The sequence below is a fragment of the Asterias rubens genome, chromosome 11, assembly GCF_902459465.1.
Source record: "Asterias rubens chromosome 11, eAstRub1.3, whole genome shotgun sequence".
NCBI classification, from domain to species: domain Eukaryota; kingdom Metazoa; phylum Echinodermata; class Asteroidea; order Forcipulatida; family Asteriidae; genus Asterias; species Asterias rubens.
Genome location: NC_047072.1, coordinates 5,194,043 through 5,210,675, shown reverse-complemented (window position 1 = coordinate 5,210,675; position 16,633 = coordinate 5,194,043). Strand labels below are relative to the sequence as shown.

At 38.8% G+C, this 16,633-nt stretch overlaps 1 protein-coding gene across 1 annotated transcript; it reads left to right on the top strand.

Moving 5' to 3' along the window:
• Nucleotides 1–3,789: 3,789 nt before the first annotated feature.
• On the top strand, nucleotides 3,790–14,417 carry LOC117296625 (nucleoporin Nup43-like). The gene is made up of 8 exons (XM_033779647.1): nucleotides 3,790–3,956; nucleotides 4,553–4,726; nucleotides 5,746–5,823; nucleotides 8,411–8,573; nucleotides 9,136–9,271; nucleotides 10,060–10,211; nucleotides 11,622–11,744; nucleotides 13,291–14,417. Exons 1-8 carry the CDS (start codon nucleotides 3,837–3,839, stop codon nucleotides 13,509–13,511), a joined length of 1,167 nt encoding a protein of 388 aa, XP_033635538.1. The 5' UTR covers nucleotides 3,790–3,836; the 3' UTR covers nucleotides 13,512–14,417.
• The last annotated feature ends 2,216 nt before the right edge of the window (nucleotides 14,418–16,633 follow it).

Here is a 16,633-nt window from a genome sequence, read left to right as displayed (position 1 = left end):
CCTCAAGTTTAGAATTTGAGATCTCGAAATCAATCATCTAAAAGCACACAACTTCGTGTGACAAGGGTGTTTTTTAAATTTCATTCATATCTCGCAACTTCGACGCCCAAATGAGCTCAAATTTTCCCAGGTTTGTTATTTTATGCATTTGTGTTTAGACACCAAGTGAGAAGACTGGTCTTTGGCAATTACCAATAGTGTCTACTGTCTTTATTTCGATAAACAAGTAGTGATGTAAAATTTCCATATCTGTGTTTTGATTGGTCTGAGGTGATGCGGGTGCAGTTGACAAACATCACCTTGGACCAATCAAAACACAGATATGTGTAATGGGATGAAATTGCAGCCCCCCTTTTTTTGTTACCCCTACTGTCCCTATGTCCTGCTCGGACTAGGGCGAGTCTAGGGGTGGGTGGTTGCCTGGTGGTGTGTGATGAGTGGGTGATTGGTAGCAGGCTTTGCAACCATACACGGCTATTGAGGAAGGGATGTCTCAGGGGTCAGTGCCCAAACCCAAGGAAGTGGTTTGCGCTTGGCCACTGGACACCGACAGAGGACGGATAGTGTTAGAATTAACCCTCCAAGTTCCTTCAATAATTACACTTTGCCTCTGTCGGACATCTACGTTGGATTGCGCCAGCCCAGCTTTATCACCACAATAATTGTATATTCATCCCCTGTCCTGCTCTAGGTGAGTTTGATTTTACTTTTATCTTTCTTGTGAGCCTAGCTAGGTTTAAAAGTTAAAGTAAAGATCGGCGTGTCGCGTAACATTTAATTTGAACAATCACTGCATACTTTCAATTGTGTAAGGATAGTGTTTTAGATTTTGATGACTGAAGTTCTAGAAAAGAAGTTCATTTTTACATGCTCTTATTTTGAATTGATAATTGTTGACTTGTTGTTTTCCATGCTCTTTTGACTTTTGATGCTTACAAAATGTGAATTGTCATATTACATTTTGTCTCAGTATTATTAAGCTTTTAACTTGATTTATTTAATGTTGGTTTAGTTTCTGCATTATTCAGTACTTATTTGTTTCATGGTTCAATTTCATTGTCTACTTTGCCCAAGACCAGATACTTTTATTAGCGTCTGTTTTATTGAGTGGTTGATTTGTTTGATTCCACCTGTGGATTATTAGAACAACTTATTTCTAATAGTACTTTTTGATATGAGTTTGGCAAGAGACAAAGACTAGTTTTGTATTTGAAGTTTCTTTGATTTAGTTTTATGCATCTTTCTTTCTTTTATTTACTGAAACTATACTTTTCAGCCAGTGATTACTTTTATCATAGTTTTGCTCTATGGTTTCATACATGTATCTTTGCTTTTTAACTTCTTGTTTGGTTTTTAATGTTTTGCATTTACTTTTATTTAGACTTCTTTAAAGTTGATCATTGTATATAATTCATTGCAGTCAAAACCAATTCTGGTTTTTCATTGTTTATTGTAAACATCCTGATTTCATGGCACCAAGGAGTCATTGTTCCATGAAATGTCTTAAATACCACAAACTATGCAAGGGGTGTAGTTTCCCTTAATTGGTTTAAATACCCTGTCCATCATTTTGCCTCAGGCATGCACTGGTCTGGGGAATAGTGTGACCTTTTAGCACCCATACTGCACTGGCTAGTGTAACAGTCTCACACAGCTGTTATTGTTTCACACTTAATTTACTTTCAAGATTAGTGATTTCTGTTAAAGGATTATAAGGTTTATTATTAGGTATTTAATTTTAGTGTAGTTTTTATTTTTGAATGGCATAGTATTAATTTTAAACTTGGCCACTGGACACCGACAGAGGACGGATAGTGTTAGAATTAACCCTCCAAGTTCCTTCAATAATTACACTTTGCCTCTGTCGGACATCTACGTTGGATTGCGCCAGCCCAGCTTTATCACCACAATAATTGTATATATTCATCCCCTGTCCTGCTCTAGGCCGAATCCAAATCAAGAGAGCCAGCAGGACAGCGTGTCATCAGCTGTAGCCTATTTATCTTCACTGCATTTTCGTCATACCCACTTGTACCAGAACAGTAATCCTGTCCCATGATCAAGGACAAGGAACTGGTTCTGAAGTCGTCAAGTTTGTCATCGTAATCTTCGCAGCCCCAATATCTTCAACTTTGCTGGAAGAACTTTTTCATTGTCACACCATCTTCAATTCAAGTATCTTCAATTCAAGTTATCGTCAGCGTCCGTCCAAGTCCAACACCAACAGATAGGCCATTCATTTATTTTTGTTTTATATTTCCATTGTATAAAGTTTCATTGTTATTTTCGTTGCATTTTAATTGTCGAGACCCGCTGGGTTTGTTTTTCTCCTCTTTTGTATTTGAGATTTTATTATTATCTTATTTGCACTGTATAAATACAGCGTTTTAAATTCGCCTCTCCCTTTATAGTAGTCGGGATTTGAATAAAACTTTCTTCATATTTTACAACACCACAAAAACAGCGTGTCCCTTGTAAAATTTATTATGTTTCAACACAGAGTGCGCTAGCCGCACTCAAACCTGTTACATATGGAAAGCTAAGCATTTCGGCGGTCGTCTGCATGCAGTGTATACGTGCACTGTCATGTGGTTTTATTATTATTCGTAGGCTAGGATTTGATGTGAAATGGAAAGGTGAAACGTGATCATGGACGGGGAATGACTTAGGTTCACGGCAGATCTCTGTTGCACACTATAGCCGCCATCTTAGAGTTAAACCGATGATGAATAATAGGCGACACAAATGGTTTGATAAGAAAAATAATGGTTCCTCCAAGTTAAAGGGAATTTACTTAGCGTGGTGCACCTAGCTGTGGGTCAACAATTTTTAAAGACCTGGGCACTATTGGTAACTGTCAAAGAATAGCCTTCTCACTTGGTGTATCTCAACATATGCAGAAAATAACACGCCTGTGAAAATTTGAGCTCAATTGGTCGTCAAAGTTGCAAGATAACAATGAAAGAAAAAACACCCTTGTCACACGAAGTTGTGTGCTTTCAGATGCTTGATTTCGAGACCCATTCGAAATCTGAGGTCTCGAAATCAAATCCGTGGAAAATTACTTGTTTCTCAAAAACCTACGTTACTTGAGCTGATTCTCACAATGTTTTATTGTTCGTTACCAAGTAAGGTTTTATGCTAATAATTATTTTGAGTAATTACCAATAGTGTCCACTGCCTTCAAGCATAAAAACTTTTACCATGGAATATTTGACTGCCCACACTAAATAGGCAACATCTTTGAATAATAAGTGACGTTTATTTGGGTCATGCAGTTAGGGTGTAATCAACAATGTATTTTTATAAATTTAAGCTAACGTTGGTAATGACTTGGCTTAGGACTAGACTGGGAAGAATGCCTCATTGAAATTGGCAGCAAGTCGGCTTGGGAAAAATAATATTTCGGCCCCGTTTTGTTTTTTTGTTTTGTTTGTTCAAAACGGCTGACCAAATAAATCAGAAATTTAGTGCTCTGAAAATAATAGATCTGTGTGTTTTTTAAGAGGCTGAGTGACTTTAAATTTTTGTTTAAATAATTATTTTAAATATAATTTTTGTTACAATTTACTATGGGAGTTTTGTGCACCCACAGACGACACTAAGGAACTTATGTCTGTGTTTATGTGTGTGCATCCGAGGCCCTTTTCGGAACCACGGTTTCGGCTTTGCATTCGGGTTCAGTCAAGATCCGAAGCTAGCCTGAACCTGGAGCCGAAGCCGTGGTTTCGAAAAGGGCTACACTGTTGAAGAGGAACAGCGCCACCAAGAGATGCCATACGTACCAGCTAGCTCCGCGCCGTAATTCGCCAGTTTCATAATTCCTTACTCGAAAGATGGCAAATATTTTAGTAAAATTCGTGTCACAAAAAGTGAACAAAGTACGCTGGCAACCAGGTGATTTGCAGGGGCTACATCCGTCGAATGTTTTTGTTACAGGAAGCTGGGATAATGATGTGAGTAATCGTTCTTTGTATTTTATAGGCTGAATGGCCTACCCATTTTGTAACTTAATCTAATTCGTGAGAATATCTTTTCTCTTTTTGTTTATTAAAAAAATGTATGTACCGGTCAATCAACACTTCTTTTGCGCAACTTTAACACTGCACTGTTTCAGATCTTTAAAAGAAATTCGCAAATGGACGGACAAATTTACTCACATCTTCATTTTATTTTTCTTAAATTTTTAAAATGAAATTTTAGGATATAATTAATTCCATTTAGGATAATTTTCCGAATGGCGCCACCTCTTTTTCACTCATTTTTACAAAAAAAGGGATAGCTAATTGAGGTAAACTAGATACTATATTATTTCATATGTAATAAAAAAGTGGTGGCGCCATACATATGGACGGAAGTTTTTCCAATTATTACTAATATTAGGCCTTTTTTTTATTTAATAAAATACAAATGAAAATCGAAATAGTTTATTTTGAAAAGTCGTGGTGTGAAACAGAAGCTTTTTGATTGATTATAAATATTTATGGTGCTATGCACTTGTTGCCTGTCATATCCCTTTTTCAAAACCATAAAACCGATTTTTCTACTGTAGGAAAATAAGATATGCCTGTGGCATTTGCCGAAAAGCACCGAGAAAGGAAAAAATGTCTTAAATGGCGATGGGATCTCATCCTTCGCCAAGGGCCATGTGGATTTGGATTGGGTGGACAAGGAACCTCAACTTGTTTGTCAAGAAAACCATAAAGGAGACGTCACTGATTTAAAGGTAAGTCTTACATTTCTCAGGGAAGAGAACTTTTAGACTTTTTTTTATTTGTCCCCGAGTTCAAACTTAAGTAGCATACAGGCCGGAAACTTCACGGAGGCAGCGAAGGTGATTGCCTCAATGTCCCTGGGCACTGCCTTGGTGCCCTTGAAATACTCCAGTAGAAATTTACAATTTCCTCATAGGGTGCCCTTTACCAAGGAGACAATGCCTTGGTGCCCTTGCCCTTTCAAAAATCAAAGCATACAGGCCCGAGCATAATTACAAACAAATGATTGGTTATTTTCGTCATATGAAATAATATCTTGGATGTACAATCAACTGTCATATAATAAAGAGCACTGTTCTCAAGAGGTTCTTCACAAAGAATTCAAATAGATTCAAGTCCTGAATCTTATTTCGCCTTTGTGTTTCTTTGTTTCGCTGTCCTCATATAATAACATTTTTGTAGACATGTTCTGGTGTAATCCTACTATGGAACAAATAACATTGAGAAACCTGAAACCTGAGTAGTGCTTTCTCCTTCCTGTTTAAAGACACTGGACACCTTTGGTAATTGTCAAAGACCAGTATTCTCACTTGGTGTATCCCAACATAATATGCATAAAATAACAAACCAGTGAAAATTTGGGCTCAATTGGTCATTGAATTGGCAAGAAAATAATGAAAAACACCCTTGTTGCATTACTTTGTGTGCTTTCAGATGCATACTAAAAGACTTTAGCTGAAGTCTTAACATTTGAGTGAGAAACTACATCTTTCTCAAAAACTATGTTACTTCAGAGGGAGCTGTTTCTCACAATGTGTTATACTATCAACAGCTCTCCCATTTTTTGCTTGTTACCAAGTAAGGTTTTATGCTAACAATTATTTTGAGTAATGACCAATAGTGTCCAGTGCCTACCAACACCTGTCTGCTGTGGGCATGACTAAGGACTCTCTCACACATACACAAAATACCCTAACAGAAAAACATTTGAAATAATGCAAAAATTATTTTGTTGATATTTTGTTTGCAGTTTGTGAACTCAGAGACACTTCTAGCTTCATCGTCAGCCGGGACAGTCCAGGCTTACAAGTTAATGCACGGAGCTCAGGTATGTCTGAACAGAAGGCTAATGTGCAGTGCGTAGCCATGGCGGGCGGTGCTTGAGGCCTGCTCAGGATTCACACGCTGTGCCCAGCACTCTGAGCAAAATACATTGTGCCGCCCGGCACAGAAATGCAACGGATTCTAGCTCTGGTGTTTCTGATCAGCCTAGTGTTGGTTGGAGTTCCAGTCTAGACACTTGTGTCCTTAAGCAAGTCACTTTACTATAATGCTTCGTCTTTCGGATGGAAGTCAAAGCCGTTTTTTCGTGTGTTGTGTAGTTACGCGCGTAAAAGAACCCATTGCACTAACCAAAAAGAGAAGAGGTTTTCCCCGGTGTTCCTTGTTTGATTGGCTGCATATTGCGACACAGCATCTTGTGAACCATTACATGGTGCTATCACGCCTTCAACTTTGTGCTTGAAGGGGCACAGCAATTTTCCTCCAGGGGCACTTCTATGAAGAAAATGTAAATTTGTATTAAATCCTTGCAAAGGGCACCACAGCAAAAGCACAGGGCATCACAGCAATTGCTGTTGTAGACGTGGGGTTAGTTCAATGCTTGTGCTGTTTAAAAAGGAGTAGGTAGCATACTTCAAACATAGCCCCACAGTACCTTGCAGATAAATACTGAATGTTAAAGCTCCTTGAGCATCATTGAGTGACAGATATGAGCGCTATATAAGAAGCCACTTTTCACTGAGTGACAGATATGAGCGCTAAATTAGAAGCCACTTTTCACTGAGTGACAGATATGAGCCCTATATAAGAAGCCACTTTTCACTGAGTGACAGATATGAGCGCTATATAAGAAGCCACTTTTCACTGAGTGACAGATATGAGCGCTATATAAGAAGCCACTTTTCACTGAGTGACAGATATGAGCACTATATTAGAAGCCACTTTTCACTGAGTGACAGATATGAGCGCTATATAAGAAGCCACTTTTCACTGAGTGACAGATATGAGCGCTATATAAGAAGCCACTTTTCACTGAGTGACAGATATGAGCGCTATATTAGAAGCCACTTTTCACTGAGTGACAGATATGAGCGCTATATAAGAAGCCACTTTTCACTGAGTGACAGATATGAGCGCTATATATGAAGCCACTTTTCACTGAGTGACATATGAGCGCTATATAAGAAGCCACTTTTCACTGAGTGACAGATATGAGCGCTATATAAGAAGCCACATTTCACTGAGTGACAGATATGAGCGCTATATTAGAAGCCACTTTTCACTGAGTGAACAGATATGAGCGCTTTATAAGAAGCCACTTCTCACTGAGTGACATATGAGCGCTATATAAGAAGCCACTTTTCACTGAGTGACAGATATGAGCGCTATATTAAAAGCCACTTTTCACTGAGTGACAGATATGAGCGCTATATAAGAAGCCACTTTTCACTGAGTGACAGATATGAGCGCTATATTAGAAGCCACTTTTCACTGAGTGACAGATATGAGCGCTATATAAGAAGCCACATTTCACTGAGTGACAGATATGAGCGCTATATAAGAAGCCACTTTTCACTGAGTGACAGATATGAGCACTATATTAGAAGCCACTTTTCACTGAGTGACAGATATGAGCGCTATATAAGAAGCCACATTTCACTGAGTGACAGATATGAGCGCTATATAAGAAGCCACTTTTCACTGAGTGACAGATATGAGCGCTATATTAGAAGCCACTTTTCACTGAGTGACAGATATGAGCGCTATATAAGAAGCCACTTTTCACTGAGTGACAGATATGAGCACTATATTAGAAGCCACTTTTCACTGAGTGACAGATATGAGCGCTATATAAGAAGCCACTTTTCACCGAGTGACAGATATGAGCACTATATTAGAAGCCACTTTTCACTGAGTGACAGATATAAGCGCTATATAAGAAGCCACTTTTCACTGAGTGACAGATATGAGCGCTATATAAGAAGCCATTTTTCACTGAGTGACAGATATGAGCGCTATATTAGAAGCCACTTTTCACTGAGTGACAGATATGAGCGCTATATTAGAAGCCACTTTTCACTGAGTGACAGATATGAGCGCTTTATAAGAAGCCACTTTTCACTGAGTGACAAATATGAGCGCTATATAAGAAGCCACTTTTCACTGAGTGACAGATATGAGCGCTATTTAGAAGCCACTTTTCACTGAGTGACAGATATGAGCGCTATATTAGAAGCCACTTTTCACTGAGTGACAGATATGAGCGCTATATTAGAAGCCACTTTTCACTGAGTGACAGATATGAGCGCTATATAAGAAGCCACTTTTCACTGAGTGGCAAATATGAGCGCTATATAAGAAGCCACTTTTCACTGAGTGACAGATATGAGCGCTATTTAGAAGCCACTTTTCACTGAGTGACAGATATGAGCGCTATATTAGAAGCCAGTTTTCACTGAGTGACAGATATGAGCGCTATATAAGAAGCCACTTTTCACTGAGTGACAGATATTAGCGCTATATAAGAAGCCACTTTTCACTGAGTGACAGATATTAGCGCTATATAAGAAGCCAACCTATTGCCTAACTTCTGTTATTACAACCCTGTAATCTCTGTTTCTCTTTCTTACCAGAAACTACACAGTATACAACAATGGCAAGACCTGCACAGACTTCAGACGAGGTCGTGTCCGTGTACATGCATGGCAGTTAGCGGCACAGATATAACCACCGCCGGGGAGGATGGAAGATTAAATGTACTCAGATTGGATCACAAACATCCCATCAGAACTATAGGTACATATTCTGACTACTTCAAATGATATACAAATAATTGATGCATTTCACAAGGATCGAGTTTTACACTGGACCACAGGCACGAGGCCTGTGATTTTGGTGCTGGGCCTGTCAACTCATGATTGTGTTTTTCCATTAAACAGTAAAACCACTTTGTAATATTATTCTAAAAAAAAAAAACAAGTGGTGTTAAAATGTTGACTTTGAGTGCGGTAAACACCTTTTAATTCTATCCAGTAATAAAGTGTGTTAACCTATAAAGACAAAGCAGATAAATCTTCTCTTTAAAGACACAGGACACTGTTGGTAATTGTCAAAGACCAGTCTCCTCACTTGGTGTATCTCAACATATGCATAAAATAACAAACCTGTGAAAATTTGAGCTCAATTGGTCGTCGAAGGTGCGAGACAACTATGAAAGAAACAGACCAGAAATGTTTTTTTGTTACGGCCTTCCCAAAACTCTGTACAGTAGGTTTTTGGGTTTCGCCCTGGGAGCCTGGCTGGTTGAGCAGAATGCAATACCTTCCCAACTTATATGTAAAGTTTGTTTGATCAACAGATGAGGCAGACAGTAGTACCATTAATGCTCTAACCTACTTGAAATCTCATCAAGTCATTTCTGTGAACTCGACCGGCCAGATGAAGATATGGGACCTAAGGCAGCCTGGCTCACAACCAACAAGGGTCTTCCTTCTGTAAGTATGAACAACTTCAAAGGCACAGCAGCTGATTTCAACAAACGCTAGGATTAATCCTATCTTGAGTTAGGACAAGTAACTCGTCCTAAGGACAAGTAACTCGTCCTAACTTCATCATCATCAATCAACTTAGGATTGGTTCAATGCGTCCTAGTGTCTATGAAAACAGAACTTAACTCATCCTAATTTATAAGATTAATCCTAAGTTAGGAAGAGTTTGGTGAAATTGGCGGCTGGACAGGTTTAGGAATTACTCAAATAATATATTAGCATACAAATTTACTTGGTAACGAGCAACAGAGAGCTGTTGATAGTATAAAACATTGTGAGAAACAACTCCCTCTTGAAATCAGCTGTTGTGTTTGTTACGTGTTCAGTTACAGTTTTCACTTATATGATGTCGTTTCAGGGGGAAATATTTCACTGAACATTTCTTCTTGTTTTCATTTTCATCCTGTTATTTGCGCTAATTGTGCTATTCCTGGTATTGTAACAAAATGGTTATTTTCCAAGTCCATGCATACATCATGACATTTTGTATATTTCCCACTAGCCAAAATATCTATAGATTCCACTCACTGGTGTAACTCCAATTGGCCATTAAGGTAATTGTAATGTAAACATATTGTGAGAATTTTCCCCCAGACAGTGATCCAATGCCACAGGCTATTTAGGGTTTCCAGTGTATCAAATTCTCAAACTGGGGTTGGCCCCCAAGTGATGGTTTAGTGAATAATTTTATATATTTTAGGACGTCCTTTCCTTTGGTTTTGTCTAATTTTAAGAACTGGTGAGAAGACTGCCCTTCATTGCATCGACCGGCATCCAACCCAAGCGCATCTTGTCGCTGCCGGAAGCCAAGACAGTGTTCTCAACTTCTGGGATTTGAGGCAAGAAAAATTCCCGGTCACGCTCTTCGACGGTCACAAAGGACCAAGTAAGTCGCTGCTTCACTTTCTGCTTTGGAAAAGTGAAATTCTGTTCATATCGCTGGGAACAAAGGGTTTGGTTAAAGGGATAAAGGGATGCCCAACATCAAACCAATCACTGATTGCTTTACAATATTAAAGACAGTGGACACTATTGGTAATTACTCAAAATAATTATCAACATAAAACCTTTCTTGATTACGAGTAATGAGGAGAGGTTGATAGTATAAAACATTGTGAGAAACAGCTCCCTCTGAAGTTACGTAGTTTTGGAGAAAGAAGTAATTTTCCAGGAATTTGATTTCGAGACCTCAAGTTTAAAATTTGAGGTCTCGAAATCAAGCATCAGAAAGCACACAACTTTGTGTGACAAGGGTGTTTTTTTCTTTCATTATTATCTCGAAACTTCAGCAACCCATTGAGCTCAAATTTTCACAGGTTTGTTATTTTATGCATATGTTGAGATACATTAACTGTGAAGGCTAGTCTTTGACAATTACCAATAGTGTCCACTGTCTTTAAAAAGAGTCAAAAGTATCGGTACCGTGTCCCTTTAAGAACTAGTAGATCATGGGGGGGATAGGGCCTTTGTTGCAGCAGCCCCTCGTCTCTGGAACACTTTACCACCATCCATTAGGTTATGCACCAGCATTTCAGAGACAGCTAAAAACACATCTGATGGGAATAGCTTTAATTTAGTTCCTTAAGTTGTATTTTTCCATTGTCATGACTTTTTGTTTGGCGCCTTGAGCATTTATAATTGATATAATAATAATAATAATAATAAGACTTGTAATGCGCACATATCCACCCTGCTGGGTGTTCAAGGCGCAGTAAAACCAAAAACAAAACACCAAAAACAAAACACAACACAAAGAAAAAACAGCCACAACAAAATTAGTCATTGAAAACCTGTTACATAAGATAAGTTTTGAGAAGAGACTTGAATTTTGCGGTACAAAGACAAGATCAAAGATTAAGTGGTAGAGAGTTCCAGATGCGTGGCGCGGCAGAAGAAAAAGACCTGTCACCCCATGAGTGTCGAGACTTGGGTTCAATGAGGAGAAACATGGAACTTGATCGAAGATTCCTTGATGGAGTGTAAACTTGAAGGAGTTCAGAAATATAGTGGGGAGCCTTGCCATTAACAGCTTTGTGGACAATGAGCATCAGCTTGAAGATGATTCTTTGAGAGATAGGGAGCCAGTGTAGTTGTTTCATAATGGGGGTGATAGAACAGGACTTTCTAGACAGTGTCACAATGCGGGCAGCAGTATTTCGGAGCCGTTGAAGTCGGGAAATCTGGTTGTTAGGAAGACTGTAGAGAAGAGCATTGCCGTTGTCAAGACGAGAAGTAACAAATGCGATATGTGCCTTCTATAAATGTACGTTTATACTATTATTATTTTTCCTTTCAGTTTGGGAGGTGAAGTTTCACCCAACCTACTCCGACCACCTGTTTACATGTTCAGAGGATGGTTCTGTCTTTCACTGGAATGGGTCTGGTTCTCCACTGGGCTCACAACATGCAACTGGAACAGGTAAATACGGCTAAAAACAGTTGTTATCCCTCGAGTTAATATAAATTTTGTAAATACGTTTGTATGTATTAAAGGCAGTGGACACTATTGGTAATTACTCAAAATAATTATTAGCATAAAAACTTACTTCGTATAGAGCAATAGAGGGCTGTTGATAGTATAAAACATTGTGAGAAATGGCTCCCTCTGAAGTAACGTAGTTTTTGGGGAAAAAATAATTTTCCACGAATTTGATTTCGAGACCTCAAAATTAGATTTTGAGGTCCCGAAATCAAGCATCTGAAAGCACACAACTTTGAGTGACAAGGATGTTTTTTTCTTTCATTATTATCTCGTAACTTCGAGGACCAATTGAGCTCAAATTTTTACAGGTTTGTTATTTTATGCATATGTTGAGATAGCCAAGTGAGAAGACTGGTCTTTGACAATTACCAATAGTGTCCAGTGTCTTTTAAGGTAGAGTCATACTTTGGTAATGACTTCCAAAAAACATTGAGTCATTTTTATCCGGAAGCCTAGAGCAAGTTCGGGTGAGTGACTAGACTTGACCAGAAACTGTGACATGGCTCTTGAATTGACCATAGTAGACCATGCTCCAGTGCTTTGTTCGATAATAGTAAATCATCTCCCTGTGCTCTATGGTTTCTGGAATAGTCTAGTCAGTCTAGTCGCCACCAGCCTCGCTACCATGGGCAGCGCGCCGTATCGATACCTCTTGTCACTAAGCCCTGGGGGGCATGTACTGGGAAACACGCTGATTGGCTCAGGAAATTGGTTATGCATTAGATGTCAAGTGCGTGCGCGCGTGTAGTTTTTTTTATGTTGATCACGTCCGCGTTTTTAATGACACAAACCCGTTTAAAAAAAAACAAAAAAAAAAAAAACATTCTTTAAGACGAAAGACATGCGTGCGCGCGTAGAAAAGATTGGATAATGAATATGTACGCTCATTTATGGTTCATTTAAATGTGCTAGCATATAGCACATTTAAATTTGCCAGGGGTTATGATCGAGCAAGGCATGCTGGGAAAAAATGGCGCAGTGAGATCGATCACCCCTGGGAACGAGGTTGTATTTATGGTAATGGTGAGGTTATGGTAGTAAGCATCCTGCAAAACTGTTTTGTCTGATGTGCTCAATAAAAGTATTTCCATCCATTTAATTTATGTGGGATTTGAAGCCCTAAGCCTTATGTGATGGCAGTACTTTACACGTAGCTATGAGAAGCAGCAACAAACAAGGTGACCCACCCACTTGGACTCGGGTGTTTTGAGTGGCAATCGACCGACGAACCATTTTTAATGGGGAACATTGATAGCTGTGAAAAACTGTATGCTTCGTTTTTGAAAGGGCAAGGGCACCAATGCATTTTCTTTTTGGTAAAGGGCACCTTATGACGGAGTTGTAAATTTCTACTGGGGCATTTTAAGGGCACCAGGACAATGACAAGGGGGCATGGAGGCAATCGTGAAGTATCAGGCCTACATCTCGTTATTATCAACAATTCCACCATTGATTGCAAATTGTTTTGTTTTATTTCCACCAGGTGATGCCATCTACCCAAGCTTGGGTCTTGGTGGACTCCCATCCAAGCCATCGGTCAGCTCTCCCACCAGTCCATGGCTGAACAACGATCAAGTCGACATCAGCCACGTCTTACCTTCCAACATCATGCCCGTCAATAGTATCGATGTTGAGGGCGACAAACTCGTTTGCGGTACAGACGGTGAAGCAGTATTTGTAGTGAATGGTCTAGGGCTTAGATGAAGAGGAGTACAATGTACATGTACATTAAAGGGTTGTATCCTGTGTTATAGCCACGGTGGGCAGTGCCCGGCTGGCCTGCCTAAAAAAATTCGCCCAGCAGTCTGAGCAAAGTATACTGTTCTGCCCAGCACAGATTTCTCCCAGATGGCACTTCTGCAAGGATGGCCCCATTTCTAAACATAAGTTAGTTATGTCTAGTCTAGTTGGTAAGACACTGCTCTAGATTTACAACGGTCGTGTGTTTGAATCACTGCCTGTGATTTGTTTTCACAAAGCCTTGGGAGAATACCAAGATGGCGGCACCATGATAAAGGTATATAGCTGTAGCCGCTAGTTCGGACACGGCAGTAGCGTGTGTCACTTTAATGGCTGAATAATCAACGATTTCAATCTTGAGATTTCCAAGTATACAGCGCTAACACTAATCGGTGTATGTATATAGATTTAAAAAAAAAAAAAAATTAATATTCTTTATTCCCGATGCAAATTTCCATCTATTAATAATTTTGTTGAAACACGCCCCTTGGTGGATTAAATTGGATTTAGAGCCCACCACTAAAATTGGTCTAGCTAGAACACTGGTTGTATCCGATTCCTCTTAAAGGATGTTTTCCCTTTAAGTTCTAAAGGCAGGGGAAACTTCTGGTAACTGTCAAAGACCAGTATCCTCACTCGGTGTATCCTGAACATGTGCATAAAATAACGGTGTATATTTAGGCTCAGTTGGTTGTCAAAGTTGCCAGAGAATAATGCCAGAAAGCTACATCCCTTTTTTGCATTGAAGGGTGTGTTTTTTTGACAGCTCAGAAAGGCTCACGCCTGAAATCTTTCTCAGAATAATGAAGGAAAAAACACCTCTGTTGCACAACTTTGTGTGCTTTCAGATGCATAATAAAAGGCTTCAGCAGAATTTAAGCTGAAGTCTTTTATTATTTGAGTGAGAAATTACCTTTCTTAAAAACTATGTTAATTTATAGGGAGTCGTTTCATACAATGTTTTATACCATCAACAGCTCTCCGTTGCTCGTTACCAAGTAAGTTTTTATGCTAAATAGTAACAATTATTTTGAGTAATTGCCAATAGTGTCTAGTGCCTTTAAGGCGAGATACAATGTTTGAAAAATTTAAACCCGGAGATATTTTTTTGCTGAGAGACAATGATATAGTTATGCCACTGGCTTTTGGACATTGAAACTTTTCTTTAGAACTTTTGGTTTTGTCACAGGTTGAGGCCTAGATGTTTCCAGAGGCAATGCATGCTGGGACATGACTTGGAATTTTGCATTAAAGGCACTTTACACGTTTGGTAATTTTGAAAGATCAGTGTTCTCACTTGGTGTATCTGACAACTATGCATAAAATAACAACTATGTGGAAATTTTGGCTCAACTTGTTATCAAAGTTGCAAGAAAAACTTGAACCAAAGAACACCCTTGTTGCACAATTTGTTTGCTTTCATATGCTTGACAAAGGCTTCAGGCCAGAAGTCTTTCTCACATTCAAGTATTTTTGTGAAAAAGTTGCCCCTTTCTCAAAAACTACGTTACTTCAGAGGGAGTCGTTTCTCACAATGTTTTATACCATCAACAGCTCTTGGTTGCTCGTTACCAAGTAAATATTTATGTATATTTTGAGTATTTTGTTACCAAACGTTTCCAGTGTCTTTAAAGGCAGTGGACACTATCGATAATTGTCAAAGACTAGCCTTCACAGTTGGTGAATCTCAACGTACACATAAAATAACCTGTGAAAATTTGAGCTCAATCGGTCATCGAACTTGCGAGATAATAATGGAAGAAAAAACACCCTTGTCTCACGAAGTTTAGTGCGTTTAGAGACCTCAAATTCTAAACTTAAGGTCTTGAAATCAAACTCGTAGAAAATTACTTCTTTCTCAAAAACTATGTCACTTCAGAGGGAGCCGTTTCTAACAATGTTTTATACCATCAACCTCTCCCCAATTACTCGTCACCAAGTAAGGTTTTTAATGCTAATAATTATTTTGAGTAATTACCAATAGTGTCCACTGCCTTTAAGGAACAGCATTCATGTCATGTGACCAGTCAGGTGGATATGTGTCTATTCATGCGATGAAAACCAGTATTGTTATGTGTATTCCACCATCTTGGGAAGAAGTTATCACAACTTACATTGATTTTGCTAGCAAATAGTTTATGCGATTTAAAAAAGGTTGCTGGCAGCGAAATAAACTTATTGCTTTTGTATGAAAACTGCAGTCTTATTTTAGTTTTGTACTGGTATTGAACTGGTGATTGTTCTTGCGTGTTTTTATCACATGGAGATGGGGTCTTAATATTTTAACTAATATTTGTTTTGGAAAAAGACAATTTCAAAACACTGTTAAAGTGAAATGTTTTCTTCGAACACAAACAGTACTAATGGCACTGTGTATGTCGGATGGAATTGTTACAGTAAACAATAAATACACGCACCGTGCAAAGAAGCTGTCATACTGATAAAGTATTACCCCTGTAATAATACTTCAGTGGCATGATTGGGCTTTCAAACAAATATTTTTTTCAAAAATCTGTGTGCTTTGTTTGACTCTTCAAAACCAAAGTTCCATTGTTAACCATGGAAGTATGCTGTTTTGAATAAAAAAATAGGGATTGTTCTATTGAAGTTTGAAGAAATGCAGAAAGCAAGACAAAACAAAGTTAGTTTCACATTTTTAAAGTCAAAGGAAAGATTGTCTGGCACGCACCATCGGCAATTTTAACCTTATAGAAGAGTTTGCGGTAACACCATGTAATAACTATCTCTAAATGAGTTGGGGTGGTTTAAACCAACGGTTCTTTTCAGAACCACCCCAACTCATTTGGAGATAGTTATTACATGGTGTTACCGCAAACTCTTCTATATCTTATTTCCACCATGCAAAGTTTCACATCCTACTCAATTTAACCTTAAAAAAAAGTACATGTACTTTGTAATAATGTAAACAAACCATTGGGGTAAATATGGTATGTCGGCTTACATCAGTCCTTTTCAAAAACACGTCTTGGGCTTTGGCTTGCGCTACCTCGTGCATTCAGAAGACACGCGCTTTACGGACTGGGATTCAATCCGACGAACGGATCCCATGGCGGGTCCCTCGAGCC

What these genes read in the sequence shown, in the direction of transcription:
- LOC117296625 (XM_033779647.1), top strand. Translation starts at nt 3,837, where the DNA reads ATGGCAAATATTTTAGTAAAATTCGTGTCACAAAAAGTGAACAAAGTA. An exon ending in CAGGAAGCTGGGATAATGAT is followed by an intron (nt 3,957 to 4,552) that starts GTGAGTAATCGT and finishes TTTCTACTGTAG; the next exon opens with GAAAATAAGATATGCCTGTG. An exon ending in CGACGGTCACAAAGGACCAA is followed by an intron (nt 10,212 to 11,621) that starts GTAAGTCGCTGC and finishes TTTTCCTTTCAG; the next exon opens with TTTGGGAGGTGAAGTTTCAC.